The sequence below is a fragment of the Scardinius erythrophthalmus genome, assembly GCF_964197995.2.
Source record: "Scardinius erythrophthalmus genome assembly, chromosome: 23".
NCBI lineage: Eukaryota > Metazoa > Chordata > Actinopteri > Cypriniformes > Leuciscidae > Scardinius > Scardinius erythrophthalmus.
This window is the reverse complement of record NC_138243.1, coordinates 5458390-5477306: the sequence shown is the minus strand read 5'-3', so window position 1 is coordinate 5477306 and position 18917 is coordinate 5458390. Positions and strand designations below refer to the sequence as shown.

Below are 18917 nucleotides of genomic sequence, written 5' to 3'. Positions count from 1 at the left end.
GAGCACAAACTTGAGCAGTAGAGAAATAGTAATCTGCACTTCATTAACATATTAAAAAAAGAACTCAATGGATGTTTTGCATTTAACCATGCCATCTGATGTAACAGCTGCAAAACACATTTTCCATAATGCATTTACTAAAAGCGTTGTATTTCCGAGTGTGTGTGTATTATTGAAGATCAACCACTCTCTGTTATTATCCCACAGATTCAGAAGAAATGTCCCACGTTACATTAGTAATGTCTTCAAGCTCACATCCGACTAACCCGACCGCACACACTGCCCCATTAAGACAAGTACAAATCATTATGACACACACGTTATCATAAATATTTAATGAGGTCAAGTATGGCTGGGAAAACATCCTTCAATTCAACGCAACGACCGAATTGATAGTGTAACGAGGGAACTGCCGATTCAGGCGAGTGTTGTGTGGTCCAAATATCCTTCTGAAAGAAAGATGAAGTTTCAAAGGAGATATCAAACTACAGATCCACATCTTTGGCAAGAGGAATGTTGGCAAACCTTCCGCGGACTCTTCCTGGACGGAAAAACAAAAGCACTGACGTCTCTGTTCCCTTGAACGGACGGCATCAAAAGACAAAGCGTTTACAAAATCATCACTGGCAAACATTTCACTAAAAACTACAAATCTGTTGGTGTCACCAAAAACGTCCTTCCCTCAGACATCATCCTCCTGTTGTGTAACGTTTCCCAGAGCCGTGCTTCTGCAGTTCCAGCCTGAGCTCGAGAAGAGGAACGACAAATTCTCCTTCCACCCAAAAAAAGAGAGGGCGAACGAGAGAGAGAGAGAGAGAGAGAGAGAGAGAGAGAGAGAGAGAGAGAGAGAGAGAGAGAGGGCGAACGAGAGAGAGGGCGAGAGAGAGAGAGAGAGGGCGAACGAGAGAGAGGGCGAGAGAGAGAGAGAGAGGGCGAACGAGAGAGAGAGAGAGAGAGGGCGAACGAGAGAGAGAGAGAGAGGGCGAACGAGAGAGAGGGCGAGAGAGAGAGAGAGAGGGCGAACGAGAGAGAGAGAGAGAGAGGGCGAACGAGAGAGAGAGAGGGCGAACGAGAGAGAGAGAGAGGGCGAACGAGAGAGAGAGAGAGAGAGAGAGAGAGAGAGGGCGAACGAGAGAGAGAGAGAGGGCGAACGAGAGAGAGAGAGAGGGCGAACGAGAGAGAGAGAGAGGGCGAACGAGAGAGAGAGAGAGGGCGAACGAGAGAGAGAGAGAGAGAGAGAGAGAGAGAGATGGTGGGGTGGGCTTTCACAAACAGAGACACTTTACAAAAAAATGTGATTCTGGTAGCTGGTCCAGTCCAGCAGTGTCCCGTGAAATCCTTTGAGCGGGTCGTGACCTCTGACCCTCACTGGGGGCCAAAACACATGCTCAGTTCGTTTCACCTCTCGCCTCCTGCTTGTCCTGTAACGAGGGAATTAGGGACTCCCATGCTGCAAGGCACTGTGGGGCAGAAACAACAGCAGGACGTCAAGGCCAAACACAGTTTCTTCTCAAACATCACAGTTTTGACTAGACACACACACACACTTGGAGTAGATTCCTTAAACAATCTTTCTTATGGAAACGTGTTGCAGTTGTGACACTTCAAAAAACCTAGAGACACTGGTTTGTGCCTTTGTATAGTTTTAGATCTTAATTTAGTACACACTACAATTACCATAATGCAATTCTCATTACCAGTGAGTTCGCCGCTGGTTCCCTTGAGATTTTCCTATGGGGTTTTATAATGTTTTATTTTATTTTATTTAGGAACAGTTTCTTCTGGTTCTGGATTCTGATTGGCTGAGAGCCTTTTCCAGCCATGCGATATTCTACCAGTATCAGCACTGGAAGCGTTTCACCGTTCGCAGCATTTCTCTCACATGAGTGTCATGGCGGATGAACAAACACCATCATTTTACAGATACTATGATAGTTGTGTAATGTCATGTAGTTTTAGGAGGTCTTTTTTAGGTGAGAATGTTGATATTTAGACCTTAAATATGTGACTTGCATATAAACATTTAGTATCTAATTTTTTTTATTGTAGTAATTTTATTACTTCAACAGGCAACATTTCAAATTTGTTGTTTTAGTAAACAATAGTAACACTGATTGTCAATGAAAATTAAAAAATAGTCTTTAAATAGGTTTCAATTTCTTAACGCAAAAAAATAATTTCTTTTCTTTAGATTTTTTATGCCTTGACAGTTTATAAAACATGTTTATATATCTAGGAGTTTTTCAGTATTGATCATGTAAATATAAGGAATGCAACAAAATGAATATTCTGGGCCGAAACCGAAAATTCAGGATGCATTCGAAAACAGAAAATCTTATTTTAAATTAGCTTTTTTTTGTATAATTGTATTAATATATAAAAAATAAAAAATATAATATTAATAATAATAATAATAATAATAATAATAATAATAATAATAATAATTGGACAGAAAATATATAAATATTAAATATCAATATTTTATTCTTTATTTAGTTCTACATAACAGAATCAGATTTAACAGATTTATTTTTTGACCAATTATCCAAATAATGTATAGTCCTAAAAAGCTATTATTATCAGAGCATGTGAGTAGTGGGGAGCAGAGCAGTGAACGAGAGGGTAGCATCATTTTCATTGGATAAAAAAAAATATATTGGTTCATCCCAAGCAGGTATTCAAGGATATAAGTGAGCTCCTCTGGTTCCTGCAGTATTAATGGTTTCCCGGGATCTTCCCTCTCGGCAGTGGCGTTAGGTATTTTGCGGTGCTGTGTCAGTGTTTGGCAAACGCAGGACTGAAGAGTTCCTGTTCAAGCTCTGCCAACATTGGCTGGGTAATTTCAGTCTAAGTGCTCTACATACAATTTATAAACTTAAATCAACATTAAATCAAACTGAACCCATTTACTTCCTTCAAACTCATTTCTGGCCTTAATGTACGCAAATTATCAATACACATTAATCCAGAGTAAACACTTTTGTCTTAGCTGGTCATATTTTTTTCTTTCATCAAAATATAATAACTCTGAAGTGACAGATACAAATTTTCACCTCCAACCACGTGTTATTTAGAAGCCAGTTACTTTATTTTAAGGTGTATTTGTTACACTGTAATTATACATTTAAGTAATGAGTAATAATAATTAACTACATGTACGTCCTATAGGGTTATGTTTAGGATTAGTGATTGGTTTAAGGTTAGTTTCATGTAATTATGCATAATTTATAGTTATTACTACAGTAACTACATGTAACAAGGACACAAATAAAGTGTTACAGAGGCCATTGAAGTTTCTGACCTTCTCGTAGTACTGGATGTTTTTGTCGGCCATGCCAGTCAGCAGCTGTCTGAAGTCCTGCCGCTTGTTGTTCTGCCAGCGGTCCCAGTCGGCCTTCAGGTCGGCATTGAAGCACTCCACGCGGTCCTGGCACTTCTCCACGTCAGTGGGCACCTGCAGGCCAGAGATGTGCGGAGAACATCCAGGACGCCCCATTAACTCTCAACAGTTGAGACGTTTCTTCCACCTTCATATTTCCCAGCCTTAATAAAAGCAGCTCTAAAGGCTGTGACACACAAAGTCGACGACGTCAAAGAACTAATGGCAAAAAAGACTGTCAGTCTTTGGGCTGAAAAGTGGCGCTTGAACGCACCAAAAGGACTACAGGCGACTGTTAAAGGTGCAGTCTGTAAGAATGACAGCTAGTGGCCGAAATAGGTACTGGTAATATAATATCAGACATCGTCGTTCCTCAGACTCGACGCTCACGCGGGTCGCCAGTTTAAGGACACGCAACAGGAACGAGCGCAATTAACATTGAATACCGAGGAGATTTACTCGATGCTCTCGTTCATAGAGATTTTTAGATGGATGCCGAGGCTTTTTAGGTTGAGTAGAATCTGCCATCTCTGACCCAGTTTGTTTGCTGGCTGTTATGCGTGTTTCCTGCCAACTGGCACCCCGGGGTGTCGAAATAGTATTTGGTTCCAACACTGAACGAACATTTCAAAGTAAAATAACTGGCTGTAGAAGTGTTTTCAGAGAAACGAGTATGTGAACTCAATATGTTTGTAGATATTAAAGTCCCACTCCGATCATATTTCGAGCTATTTTTAAACATTCTCAGTGGTCTTTAAATGATGATTATGCCGTTTTTATCCAAAATCACAAAACCTGTGCCGTTTTCTGGGACTTCGCATCAGCAGAGCGGCAGTAGCTCATTAGCAATTCGCCTCTGTGTTGTGGGCGGAGCCGTTGGCACGGAGACGACCCTCCCCCTCCTCTCCTCTGTACGTTCAAGACTTGAGCTTCCGAGAAAACGGAGGAGAAGCTGATCATCGCCGTTGCTGGGTTTCCTATCATTATCGGATTAATTGCAGTTTAACCATCACAGAGTGAAAATTTATCATTTGCATGTGTTTTTAAGTCCTGCCAGTTTAACAGGGCGCGCTTGACAGGGCATATAAGAAAGAGGAGAGAGAGAGAGAGAGAGCCCCGGCCGCGCGCGCGCACTCACTATTAATAATAATAAATAATAATGTGACCAAAACGGTTATACAAATGCTGTCATTATAAAAGGGTTTCTAGTGTCAATGTATTGCTTGTTTATTCTGTTTACTTATCATGGTGTGACACTTCTCTTCTCCCATGATCGAACATAATGCTGCTACATCAGAGCGGCCAAAGCGTCAACAAGCTTCCTCGTACTTTTTGACAAGCGTACTTGACAGGGCGGCCAGAGCTTCTTTGCCGCTCAAGTCGGCGGCAGTGTGAACTGTACGTAGTTAGTATTGCAACCCGCTACCGCACATAGGTGTTGATCCGCCATCGTCTTCTCTACTCCTCGGAACCTGAGCGGGCGGGGGCGGAGGGGAGTATGAGCTTGTGGCCCCACCCAGTGGAGTTACTACTTCACAACTCCAGTCTTTTCTAGCTGGCATTTTAGCGCCTGCTACTGATTCACAGCCATTTGAATGCAGAAATACTCAGAAATACAACTTTGAGCTTATTTTTCTCAAGATATGTCCTCTAACATCAGAAAAATGCTACAAGAACATGTTAACACCTAGAAAAACATGATTTTCATCGGAGTGGGTCTTTAAGGAAACATGCTATGGTATTTTTATGCTTTAGTAGATTGAAAGTTACACCCAGCACCTTTAACTAGCACACGCGTTCCGCTAAGGGATTAACGGTCTACATCAGCAGGTATCAAAAGTCTATTTTCGTCACTCAAAAAGGGAAACCGAAACTAGGACTGCAGATATACAAACCGAAAACAAAACAGCGCTTGCTTGCTATTTTGAATATCAACTATAGCTGCAAGCAGCAATTAACGGGGTTCAAGCGCTTTAAGACTGCGCAATTGTAAGATATTACATAAGCCTATAAACGCCTAAATTAGATTCTTTTGATTCTTTATCATCATTGCATAAAACAATAAAAGACAGTTTAGCAGTTCTCAAGTAGATAGATAGATAGATAGATAGATAGATAGATAGATAGATAGATAGATAGATAGATAGATAGATAGATAGATAGATAGATAGATAGATAGATAGATAGATAGATAGATAGATAGATAGATAGATAGATAGATAGATAGATAGATAGATAGATAGATAGATAGATAGATAGATAGATAGATAGATAGATAGATAGATAGATAGATAGATAGATAGATAGATAGATAGATAGATAGATAGATAGATAGATAGATAGATAGATAGATAGATAGATAGATAGATAGATAGATAGATAGATAGATAGATAGAGAGAGAGAGAGAGAGAGAGAGAGAGAGAGAGAGAGAGAGAGAGAGAGAGAGAGAGAGAGAGAGAGAGAGAGAGAGAGAGAGAGAGAGAGAGAGAGAGAGAGAGAGAGAGAGAGAGAGAGAGGGAAAATAACAGGAAACAAATGTATATAAAGAAAACCACAGTGATGTGATAAACACAATATAGTGCAAAATTGTTATTGCACTTCGAGTCCTTATGATATGGGTTTATTGCACCTGAGGGGGGAGGAGGATTTATGCATTTGATTGCTTGTGGAAAAAACTTTAATATTTTATTTCTGTTTAGTCTACATCTCTTCCCAGAGGGCAGTGGGAGAACGAGCGATATCTCGGGTCAGTGGAGTCCATTACAATCCAGCTGGCTTTCTTTTGGAGTCGGCCAGTGTGGATGTCTTTAAGGGAGGGTAGTGCAGTACCAATGACAAGCTCTGCTGCCCTCGACACCTTCCCATTCTCCTCTGTGCAGCTGATGAACCACACGGTGCAGAAATAGGTCAGGAGGCTCTCGACAGCCGATCGATAGTAGTTGGTCAGCAGAAGAGGGAGGTGACAATGTTTTAAGCCTATTTTGGGCATTTTTGACAATGGTGTTGGTGGGATGAATAGGGGAGCAGTCATGGGTAAAGAGGGAGAAGTGAAGTGGGCTGAGACACCCCCCTGTGGTATGCCAGTGTTCAGGGTGAGAGAGGATGATGTGTGATCTCCCATCCTCACATTCTGGGGTCTGTTGCTCAGGAAGTCCAAAACCCATGTGCGCAGTGAACTGTCTAAGCCCAGGTTGCTAAATTTTTTAACCAGTTTGTGGTTAACTGTATCAAAAGCTGAACTGAAATACACAAACAGCATTCTTAGATAAGTGTTTTCCTGGTTCAGGTGTGTACGTTAGGGCCGCTCGATTATGGAACAAATCTTAATTATCACGATTATTATGACCGCCGCTAGCGTAGCTAGCGAAAGCGGTCATATAGGGATTGTCAAAGTTTTTTTTTTTTTTTTTTTTTCGTCACCTTACTGAATTTTTCGTCAACGATACCAGGGACACCGAAGCACCGGGGAACATGAAATTTGGTGGGCATGTAGCCCCACTAGACTTCTAAGGAAAAATTTCGTTTGGTCCCCGGGGGCCACTCCCCCCCAAACCCCAAAAAATGCAGTTTTTCCTAAATAACTACCTGAACCGTGGCACCGAGGATGAAGAAATTTTTATGGTATGTTGGTCTACTAGACTTTTACGGAAAAATTTCGTTTGGTCCCCGGGGGCCACTTCCCCCCCCACGCTGGGGCCCCCGTAAATTTTTCGGCAACGATACCAGGGACACCGAAACACCGGGGAACATGAAATTTGGTGGGCATGTAGCCCCACTAGACTTCTAAGGAAAAATTTCGTTTGGTCCCCGGGGGCCACTCCCCCCCCGCGCTGGGCCCCCCAAACCCAAAAAAATGCAGTTTTTTCTAAATAACTACCTGAACCGTGGCACCGAGGATGAAGAAATTTTTGTGGTATGTTGGTCTACTAGACTTTTACGGGAAAATTTCATTTGGTCCCCGGGGGCCACTTCCCCCCCCCGCGCTGGGGCCCCCGTAAATTTTTCGTCAACCATACCAGGGACACCGAAGCACCGAGGAACATGAAATTTGGTGGGCATGTAGCCCCACTAGACTTCTAAGGAAAAATTTCGTTTGGTCCCCCGGGGGCCACTTCCCCCCCCGCGCTGGGGCCCCCGTAAATTTTTCGGCAACGATACCAGGGACACCGAAGCACCGGGGAACATGAAATTTGGTGGGCATGTAGCCCCACTAGACTTCTACGTAAAACTTTCGTTTGGTCCCCGGGGGCCACTCCCCCCCCGCGCTGGGCCCCCCTTAACCCAAAAAAATGCAGTTTTTCCTAAATAACTACCTGAACCGTGGCACCGAGGATGAAGAAATTTTTATGGTATGTTCGTCTACTAGACTTTTACGGAAAAATTTCGTTTGGTCCCCGGGGGCCACTATGTTGCTCTTAAGGGCCCACATCAACCTAGCCCATAATCACTCATTGGTGATTTGCGCCCCTCCCATAAAAAATGAAAATGCAATATTATTCTGCTTTAATCGCCCCTATCTTCAGTGGAGATGTTCAGAACTGCACCATATTTCATGTGTATGATTAACTTGACATCCTCTGGGGGTATCCTCTGCTAAGTTTTGTAGAATTTCATCCATGGGGGGGTATAAAATCAATTCATTTATGTGCACATTTAGTGACTGTACACTCATCGGCCTGTAGATGGTGCTGTTGAGCGAAGGGTTGCTGGTTTAGGATGATACTGTCACACAAACACATGCAGGAATACAAACAAACGCAAGCATGCACACACACTGACATCCACACGCACAGACACACACCCATACACACACATACAAATCCACATGCACAGACACACACACACACAAACACACACGCGCACACATGTACGCACACATACATACACGCACAGACACACACACACACACACAGACACACACATACACAAACACAAACACACACACATACACACACACACACACACACACACACACAGACAGACATGCACATACTATTACTTTTTTTAGGTATATACATAAACACGCAATACAGCCAAATTACTCCACGTCATTTATTTTTGTGGAAAGCCAGTGCAGGCCTGAGCGGCGGTCATATTTTGTACCGCGATGCGGTACATCTAGTTTTGGTCAGTATTGAAAGCATGATTATGTAATACGATTATTTCACATGACTTTGGGAACATGTTGCATTTATTAAAAAGACACCTTTCAACAATTCTTAAAAAAATTTAAATTTGAAAATTTATTGTACTTTTTGAACTATTAAAATAAATAATATAACAGATAATACTTCAACAAGTATTTTAATTTTCCCACAGGCCTACCACTTATAATGCGGGAAATTCCCCCACAAACATTGATTCATTTTAGCAAGTAGATTGTATGAGTATCCTAAATTAATCCACACAGATTATAAAATCAAATCTATCATTTTAAAACTTTCGCACAGATGCAATTTTACAAACCGCGCGAGTGTTCAGCGGTGCTGCGTCTTCTCTCTCTCCGTCTCTCAAAATGCGTTGGACAAGGCAAGCGTCGAAACTACACTCTCGCGTTCAGGAGTCGGGACATGACGCAATTGTCAGTTACACAATCGGGACAGCATTGCATCGTAAATAAAGTTTATCATTTTCACTTCTTTTTAAGTCTTATCAGTTTAAACATTAAAGCTGAGAGAGTTTACGGCTTCGGGAGGGGCGGATGTGCGCGTGTCATTCAGAACACAAGACAAAATAAGAGTATTCTTGCAAAACAGAAACATGGCAAAATAATCGTTTTTACTCGATTGTACTATTTTGGTGATCGTTGGGAGCCAAAATCGAAATCGAAATTGAAATTCAATTAATTGCACAGCCCTAGTGTACGGACTGTGTGGAGAGCTGACAGCATCCTCTGTCTGCACAGTCATTAAGGATCCTCACGGTGACTCTGTGCAAGGTGGATCTACCCTGATGTTGGTGCAGCTGGTCGAAATGAGTTTCTTTTAGGATTAATTTTAAGATTTTATTTATTTGGTTTAAATCTTTACATGGTACAGCCCCTCCGTGTATTATGGACCTGATTCAGGAGCAGAAGTCAAAGAGACTTTTACGATCTCAGTCACAGAATCTTTCAGTTGTTCCGAGGACGAATCTGAAAACAAGAGACGGGCGGCCCTCAGAACAACCGTGAGGAGGTCACCTGCCAGAGCCACCGGTGACCAGAGTCACCTGCCTTTGCGGTTATGGAACGGTTTACCACAGTATATAAGATTATGATCAACCCTAAGTGAGTTCAAAAGACATTTAAAAATATATATTTTTTACATTAGCTTCTGATCATACAGGAGTGTCGAGGTACTGTTGTCACAGGTTTCGGTTTTTAAGAGTTTGGAGATGTTTTAGGTGTATTTAAGATTTAAGAGGTCAAACAATCTGAGTAGATATTTTGCATATTCTATTTATAGTCATTTGTGTTTGTTATATTTGAATGTTTTATTGTTTGTGTAGCACTATGGTCAACATTGTTGTATTATGTGCTTTATAAATTGGAATTGGAAATGAGAAAGATATAGCACTCGGGCCGTGTGCTGTCTGCAGAATTTATCTGTGTAGCGGTCCTTGTAGCCAATGAAAGTCTTTACCCCGCCACATATATCTGTAGTTGATATTGATAAAGTGTTCCTCTATGTGCAGCTTGCTTCTCTGTGTTTCTTTATAGGCCTGAAGATCCCCAGACTTAAACGCTGAATCTTGTGCTTAGAGCAGGGTCCTCACCTTGCAGTTGAACCATGGTCTTTGGTTAGGGAATACTTTAACAGCTATTGTTCCAGACACATTCTCAGCTCTTAAGTTTATATATGACAGAACAGTTAATGTGTGCCCCTCCAGATCTGTCTCCTCAGCAAAAATTGCCCAGTCGGTGTCTTCAAAACAGTCCTGAGGTGGCTTCCTTAGTCCATACTTTGCTTGTCTTCATGGCTGGTCTGTCTGCAGCTCAGTGATACTGGGATCAGGGACAGAGACTGATGATCTGAGAGCCCCAGATGTGTCAGAGGGCTAATGGAGCGGTGTAGCTTCTCCATGGCTACGCTAGCATTAGCTTGCGGTGGTACATTGACAGCTGATATAGCAACTGAAGTGAACTCCTTAGGCAAGTAGAAAGGTCTACACCAAAGGTCTTCAATCCTGCTCCTGGAGGGCCACTGTCCTCCAACCCTGATCAAACACGCCTGAAGCAGCTAATTAGGATTGCTTGAAAATCACAAGCTGAAGCAGGTTGGATATAAACTTTGCAGGGAGGTGGCCCCCCAGGAGCAGGGTTGAAGACCTATAGTCTACACTGTAACATCATATACTGAAATGCTGAGAGCAGTGACTCTTTGACCGTGGCGTTTGCACACCAGCTGTTGTTTGTGTAAATACAAAGTCCACCTCCTCTGCTCTTACCGGAATGACTATTTCTATCTGCTCTGAGGATGGTGCGGCCCGCTAGCTCGATAGCAGCGTCTGGGATGTTCTGATCCAGCTAAGTCTCTGTTATAATCATCACACAGTAATACAAACTGTGCAAAGTAATCTCCAGTCGCACCTTATACATTTTGTTGTGAAGTGAACGGGTGTTGGTGAGAAAAAGACTTGGGATGGCCTGTATATAGGGGTTAGCCTTTAGCTTAGCTTGTAGTCCCCCTCTCGTTTTCTGTGCCTCCACTGTCTGCACCATCTCTGAAGGGGAATGGTGAGCTTTTTGCTCACGGGGGAACGCCGGATATCCGGGGGGATAAAAGTCCCAGCTATTATTGACTAGCCTGCAGTGATTGTAATCTGCAACCATTAACAGTTCAACTCTACTGTACTGTACATATACGGCTGCTAGTGTACAAACAAAAAACGATACTATAAATCACAGAATAGCAGCCAAAACTTGTGGACTGCTGCGTCAAGATGCGCCGCCATCTTGCCTGATTCAAATCAGAGATGAAACGACCATTTTCTGCAATTTCAGGTAATTTACCATAGAAATATTGTGTTTTTGAAACCTTTTTAACAGGTATAGCACCACCTATGGTCCAATCTCCATAAAATCATATGGCGCAAGAGCTCAACTAATTTCGTGAAGTTCTGAGGTTTCGTATTTATAGGCTTTGGGTACACTTGGCCATGCCCATTTTCTAAGGGTGAGGTTAAAAATTATGATAATTACTAACCTAGAGAGTCGTACTAGAGAATTTTACTGCAGTGATTTATCGAGGTTGAGCAAAAAAAAACAAGGACTAGTTCGCCAAAGTAGGTTTTTCAAATATTCTTCCATATTTAAACAATTTGATTGACAGTAGTGGTCCTAGAGTTGTTCAGAACGATGATTACGATTCATTTATGCACTTGAAAAACATGATGACCCCTAATGGCCGATTTCTTTCCAATTTCTCACAAGCCTCTAGGGCAACGAGTCAAACAGGCCCAGCGAGTTTCATTCCGATCGGCTTCCGTTAACTTTGGGTGCTCAAACTTCATTGGCCGATGGCGGCTGTGCTTTGTTTTGTTTTTTTGAGGTACGTGAATGTCCTCATAGACAATCAGGGTACCTTGGACAAAGACACCGCATGCCAGTTTTCAAGTCTGACTGTTGTGTAGCTAAAGCCATTTTCCTGTTTTTATTTATAGAGCCACCAAGTGGCCAGTTGCCACGTCCTTTTGGTCAAATTCTCTCATTCCTATCAAGAGTTAGCCATTTTATTAAAAGTGGCCACGCCCACTTCAAACATTCTGGCATCCAGTCGCCAAAGTAAATAAATATGTAGATTTTTTTTTGATAATTATTGACTGTAAGACTAGAGAATCTTTCTGCATTGGTTTGGGTCCGATCGGGCGACAAACTTAGGAATAGTTCACAAAAGTAGGTTTTTCAAAAACTCCAAAATATCAACGAATTTTGGTGATCAAATCCAAGACGTGCTTTTGATCGCTGTGGCGCCACAGTCAGGCCGATTGGGGCGAGCATTGGTGACGTTGTAGACGGGGTGGGTACCACCATCCCTCAAAGTTTCAAGTCTCTAAAGCCCCTTTCACACAGAGATTCCGGAAAATACACGGATAAAGTGACCCGGGATTTTACCCGGGTTCGTTTGATTTTGGTTCAATCACACTGGAATCAGAGAAGTGCGTTCACACACAACCCGTAAAAATTCCCTAGTCATGCTGATCACGTTCTTCATTCCAGGCGGCTCATGTTGTAATTAAAATATTTTCGCTTTAGAAAGCTCGGGTAAGATGGAGCAAAATTAGAACAGCCTTCTGTCAGTGAAGTCTTGACTTCTTTGCCCTCTTTCATCACTTGCTTTTATTCCCGCTCACTAAGCTGAACATACAAGCAGATATTTCAATTGACATATTACAACCCGATCTCTCGCACCGACGGATCTGACGCCGATTCAACAGCGTCGGGTTGGTGTGTCACAGCCACTGAAAGCCTTGCAAATCACTTCAGATCAGAGTTAGTAAAACAAATGCAACTCACCGGTGTCTTTTTGTCCTCCCTGAACACGACTGCCTCCAACTTTGTTTCGTATTCTGCCTGGACTTGATCTCTCTTTTTAAGCACATTCTAACGAAAGATAAGAGGTTTGTAAATTACAAACATTTGGCAGCAATTACAGTTTACATTCTCCAATTTCACTTTTTCAGCATAGGACCGGTTATTGAAATGGGATCACTATATTCTCTACACTGGAGCCATGACACAAACATGGAGGCTATTAAAACGCTTCTTGTTGCTTCCTAGAATTCTTGGATGTCTCTCTGCAAATGTCCTGCAGTGACACTTTGGAGAGAAGAAATGTGTTCATGTTAAAACGAAATGCTAAAAAACATCTAATCTGTAGGAAAGCAGTAAATTACAGAACTATCATTCAGTTTCCTTAATATATAATTATTTATTCTTGGAAATTTGTTTGATTTATATGCATTCTTAATTGTGCTTTTTTTTCAGTATTTATGCAACTGAAGTGCTGTCAATAATTTTAGAGCAGTTTTCAAGAAGGAAATATAAAGCCCCATCTCAGCACAGTGACTACTCGTCTCGCTATATTTGCTGATTGTGTAGATGTGTCAAGTTAAGACAGAGAGGAAATTACTTTGTCTGCTGAGTTGCATAACAATATTTCCTCAAAATGACGCACTAAACTGCAAAAACGGATTTGTTTTGTTTGTTTTTTTGCTTTATTTTTCAGTAAAAATATCTAAGCAGTAATTAAAACAAAATGTATACACTAGAATTCAAAAGTTTGGGGTCAATTAGATTTTAAATGTTTTTTTGTTTTTTTTTAAGTCTCTTCCGCTCACCATCTGCATTTATTTGACAAAAAAATACAGTAAAATCAGCATTATTGTGAAATATTACTACAATTTAAAACAGCTGAATTTTCAGCATCATTACTCCAAGTCTTCAGTGTCACATGATCCTTCAGAAATCATTCTAAAAATGATGATTTGATGCTCAAGAATCATTTCTGATTATTATCAATGTTGAAAACAGTTGTGCTGATTCATATTCCTGTAGATTCTTTTTCAGGATTCGTTGACGAACCAACAGCATCTATTTGAAATATAAATCTTTCGCAACATTATAAATGTCTTTACTGTCACTTTTGATCAGTTTAATGCCTCCTTGTATGAAAGTATAAATTTCTTAATACTTACTGACCTCAAACTTTTGAACGGTAGTGTACATTCTCAAAAAGTAAAACTGGACAATTCATTAAGAGTTGTTTAGAGAAAAAATAAAAAAATAAAAAAATATCTTGCTTATTTTTCTTACCCTGTTGGAAAACCTGACTAAATTAGTTAGATTTATGTTTAAAACAAGAAAAAAGCTATTTTACATAATTCAAGATATAACCATTTAAAACTCCAAGTTTAACACACAATAACTAGCTAAACATTGGCTTAGTTTTGGGAGAACATAATTCCAGAAATAATTCCAAACCAATACATTCCCTTAGCAAAAATGGCATAAATGATTTTTTCTACTGGCCATTAAATCAATTAATTCGCATACAAGGTGGGAAGAAATGACAGAAAGCTCAGCTGAAAGCCGCTCACCTTCATGGATTCGATGTATAGGACGTATTCTCTAAGCACAGGGAGAAACTCCTCACTCATGTCCTCTGTGAGTTCGTCCAGAGCGCTGGAGCAGTTCGACACGCACCCCGAGACCCCCTCCAGAGGATCATGGAGCTCTTCCTCGAACGACGACCAGGACGAGTACACAGGCCCGTACTCTCTCAACTCCATCAAGAATTCTGAGCACAAACAAGGAAAAAGCTCACCTTAGAGGGCTCGTTTTTACATTTAGTTATTTTTACAGCCAAAGTCCACTTCAAAACTGCTTTAAAACTTGCCTTGCTCTCTATTTCCCACAAAGAAATACGGTTCCTAACTGAACTTTATATGTCTGATTTTAAACATCCTACATAGATAGCAGTTTACAAAAGACAGCTAACGTCACAAAACAATACGCATAAATAAAATATTCACAATATGCATTAAAAAAGGCACTGTGGCGGTTCAGTGGAGCCGGCAACGGGAGAGTGAGGCAGGAGACGAGTAATATGGGTCAAGTGCAGCACAACTAACACCTGTGTCTTATTGCAGTGATTGACACGGAGGGAATAAGAACCGACAGATGACGGCCAAAGCAGAGAGAGACTGGTGGACTCGGGCGGACAGGAGGTTTATCTGTGAAGCTGAAGACGGAAGAAAGTGATTGTTGCTGAATAGTTTTGTTTGTAACTCAATGGGGCCTTATTTTAAGGATCTAAGCGCATGGTCTAAAGCGCACGGCGCAAGTGCACTAAGGTCGTGTCCGAATCCACTTTTGCTAGTTTAACGATGGGAAAAATGGTTGTGTTTGTGTGCTGCTGCGCGCAACAGTGCGTCTGAACACACCTCGTTTTCAGACCAGCAGCCCATGGGCTCACAAATGGGCGCAAATGCATTTGCCATTTAAACAATGTAGTGCAGGACGTGTCGGGCTGAAACTACCAAAACACACTTGCATTGCACGGGGTGTATGTTTTCGCATTTTATGGACAAAAACTTGAAAAACATTTTTCAAGAAAACTTTGTGTTGGTTTGAGAAAGCCTGGCGAGAAAGTTTGAAATAATACACTTTCTAAATATATACAGTCATGGTCAAAATTATTGGCACCCTTGGTAAATATGATCAAAGATGGCTGTAAAAAATAAATGTGCATTGTTAATCCTTTTGATCAAAAATCGAACCTTTCATTGAAGTAAAACAATTGAAAATGGGGGGGTCACATTATGAAATAAATGTTTTTCACCAAAACACGTTGGCCACAATTACAGGCACCGCTAGAAATTCTTATGAGTAAAATATCTCTGAAGTATATTCCCATATATATATATATTTTATTTTATTTTATTTTTATTTATTTATTTTTTAGCACACCAGGGTGAACAGGAACATGAAATTGTCCAGCTATGACTTCTTGTTTCACAGGAGTTTAAATATGACGAAACAAAGGCCAAATTCCCAGAATCATCCATCACAATGAGGAAATCCACAGAATATAGTTCTGATGTGCAGCAAAAGATTGTTGAGCTTCAAAAAATAGAAAGTGGCTGTAAGACAATAGCTAAAGAGTTGAAAATCCCCATTTCCATCATCAGGGCAATAATTAAGAAGTTCCAACTAAAGATGTTACGAATCTGCCTGGAAGAGGACGTGTGTCTATACTGTCTTAATGCATGGCGAGGAGGAACGTTTGAGTGGCCAAAGACTCTCCAAGGCTCATAGATGGAGAATTGCAGAGATTAGTTGAGTCTTGGGGTCAGAAAGCCTAAAATAAATATTTTAAAAACCCCTACATCACATGTTTGGGAGGGTTTCAAGAAAAATCCTCCTCTCTCATCCAAAAACAATCTCCAGCATATTCAGTTGTCAGAACTTCAAACGGGACTGGATTCTGTGGTCAGATAGAACTTAAAAAAACAAAAGGAAAATAGCTTTTTGGCAGCAAACCCACTAGACAGGTTTGGTACAGACAGGGATTAAAAGTGCCCTATGCCTATGGTTAAATACACTGCAGGATCTTTAATGTTGTGGGCTTTTTTTTTTTTGTTCAGAAACATGGTATCATGGATTCTAGCAAATACCAAAAGATAAAAATCTAAACCTGACGGCCTCTGCTAGAAATCTTAAAACCGGCCATGGTTGGATCCTCTATCAGGACAATGATCCATCATCCAAAACAAACATCAAAATCAACACAAGATCTTGGGTCACTGAGCACAAAATAAAGCTTCTGCCATGACCGTCCCAGTCCCCTGACCTGAAGCCTGTAGGGAATAAATGGGGTGAACTGAAGAGAAGTACCAACATGGAGCTGGGAATCTGAAGGATCTGGAGAGAATGATTAACAATGCAAATGTATTTTTACAGGCTTCTTTGTTCATATTTACCAAGGGTGCCAATAATTTTGACCACTATATAGTGGCTTAACGGACCACAAAACTCAAGGTTCGGATCATATTGCGTTTTTTGTAAATAACACTATAGTGTTCACTGTATAAAATGTAATCTATCTTAATCTCTGTTATACCATGGTCTGGGTGAATACTCGATTCTGATTGGCTGCAGGGTGTCCATTAAAAAGTGATAGAGGACACCTAGTAAAGGAGTTCTGGTGAAACTGACTGTTTACCGTTCGAAATTAATAAATAAATGCGCTGGCTACATCAGCTGTGAGTAACCATAGCAACAGGCAGTCAAAGTATCTATACGGACTATAAATCGAGCGGACTATAAATATCTCCGGTTGCTAAATAAACCGTCAGGCGTAACCAGGGAAACCAAGTTATTGTTTGTAAAAACTTTAGATTTCGATTGTAAAACTAATTAAAATATAAACTAATGTTTTAAAAATGTGTTATTTGGCAAGTGACCAGGCCCGGAGTGGGTAATCGGGAGAATTCCCGGTGGGCCGCTTCACTTTTGGGCCGGTCGAGGAATTTTTTATTTTAATTTTTTCACATTTCAATGTCACGTTAGTTACATAGGCTACACACGTTTCGCATTCTGACACCGCAGCGCGCAGACTCTGCATGGGTTGTACCATGTGAGGCAGTTCTCCCCTCCCCTCCTATAGAGTTGGTTGGGTCCATAGTCCGTCTTTTCCAAAACGTTTTCTCAGGTAGGCTACCGCGGCACCGCCGGCGCCTACCGATACCTGGGCCGGCCCTACCGTAATGCGTCAGGGAGGATGGATGGGAGGAAGAGGCCAGGAGGTATGGAAGCTTTTTTTAAGCCACAGAATAAAACATTTTAAAAGATAATTGCGACTTTATCTCACAATTGCGAGTTTACATCTCGCAATTCTGCCCTTATTTCTCAGAACTGCAAGATATAAAGTCAAAATTGTGTGAAATAGTCGCAATTGCGTGTTATAAAGTCAGAATTGCGTAATATAAAGTCGCAATTGTGTGTTATAAAGTCAGAATTGCGAGATATAAAGTCAGAATTGTGTGAAATAAAGTCGCAATTGCTTATAAAGTCAGAACTGCAAGATATAAAGTCAGAATTGTGTGAAATAAAGTCGCAATTGCGTGTTATAAAGTCAGAATTGCGAGATATAAAGTCAGAATTGTGTGATAAAGTCGCAATTGTGTGTTATAAAGTCAGAATTGCGAGATATAAATTCAGAATTGTGTGATAAAGTCGCAATTGTGTGTTATAAAGTCAGAATTGCAAGATATAAATTCAGGACTGCGTGAAATAAAGTTGCAGTTGCTTATAAAGTCAGAACTGCAAGATATAGAGTCAGAATTGTGATATAAAGTCGCGTTATAAAGTCAGAATTGCGAAATATAAAGTCAGAATTGCGAAATATAAAGTCAGAATTGTGTGAAATCGTAATTGCTTCTCATAAAGTCTAAGTGAATTATTATTTAACTTTTACATTATTTGTTAACCCATGGTATTAATACAAACTACACAATAGTAAGAGCTGAACTGTTGCTTCATTTATCCAATTCAGAAAAAGTGCTAATTTGGAATTCCACCATGGAAAAAGTGGGCCGGTCTTGGGCCTGAAACTCCCGGGCTGAAAAGGGGCCCCACTCCGGCCCTGCAAGTGACCATGGTATAAGCGGGTTAATGCCCTTCGAGGTGTCCACTGTCAGGTATTAATGGATCTCCGCTGCGCGTCGGACGGTTCACGCCTCGCCGTCGTCCATTAATCCCTGACAATGGACATCTCGTCGGGCATTAACCCTTACTTAAAGCTGTGTTTTGTTGTTTGATTAACATTAATTGCAGACAACAGCAGGTATAGGCTGCTGTCCTTTTAAGACTTAATGCACAGATCCAATATAATGATGCACATCTGATTTCTTTCTCAACTCACTCACTTAAGACATAACCGTCTGTGTTTACAAAAATACTTGCAGAGACGAATATTTTGACAATTTGTGTGTATGTGTCCATCCAAGTGCATGGAGACAATCAATTCGGATTCAGAGTCCGCACGCCGTCTG

At 40.9% G+C, this 18917-nt stretch overlaps 1 protein-coding gene across 1 annotated transcript in view; it reads right to left on the bottom strand.

Annotated features, from left to right (window-relative positions):
- Window positions 1-308: 308 nt before the first annotated feature.
- Window positions 309-18917, bottom strand: part of snx30 (sorting nexin family member 30) — a 28042-nt gene continuing 9433 nt past the window's right edge. Inside the window, exons 6-9 of the mRNA XM_081354815.1 lie at window positions 14460-14659; window positions 12877-12963; window positions 3302-3454; window positions 309-1460 (exon numbers count right to left, since the gene is read on the bottom strand). Of these exons, the coding sequence (XP_081210941.1) occupies window positions 1389-1460; window positions 3302-3454; window positions 12877-12963; window positions 14460-14659 (512 nt within the window). The 3' untranslated portion in view covers window positions 309-1388. The remainder of the gene's footprint in view (window positions 1461-3301; window positions 3455-12876; window positions 12964-14459; window positions 14660-18917) is intronic.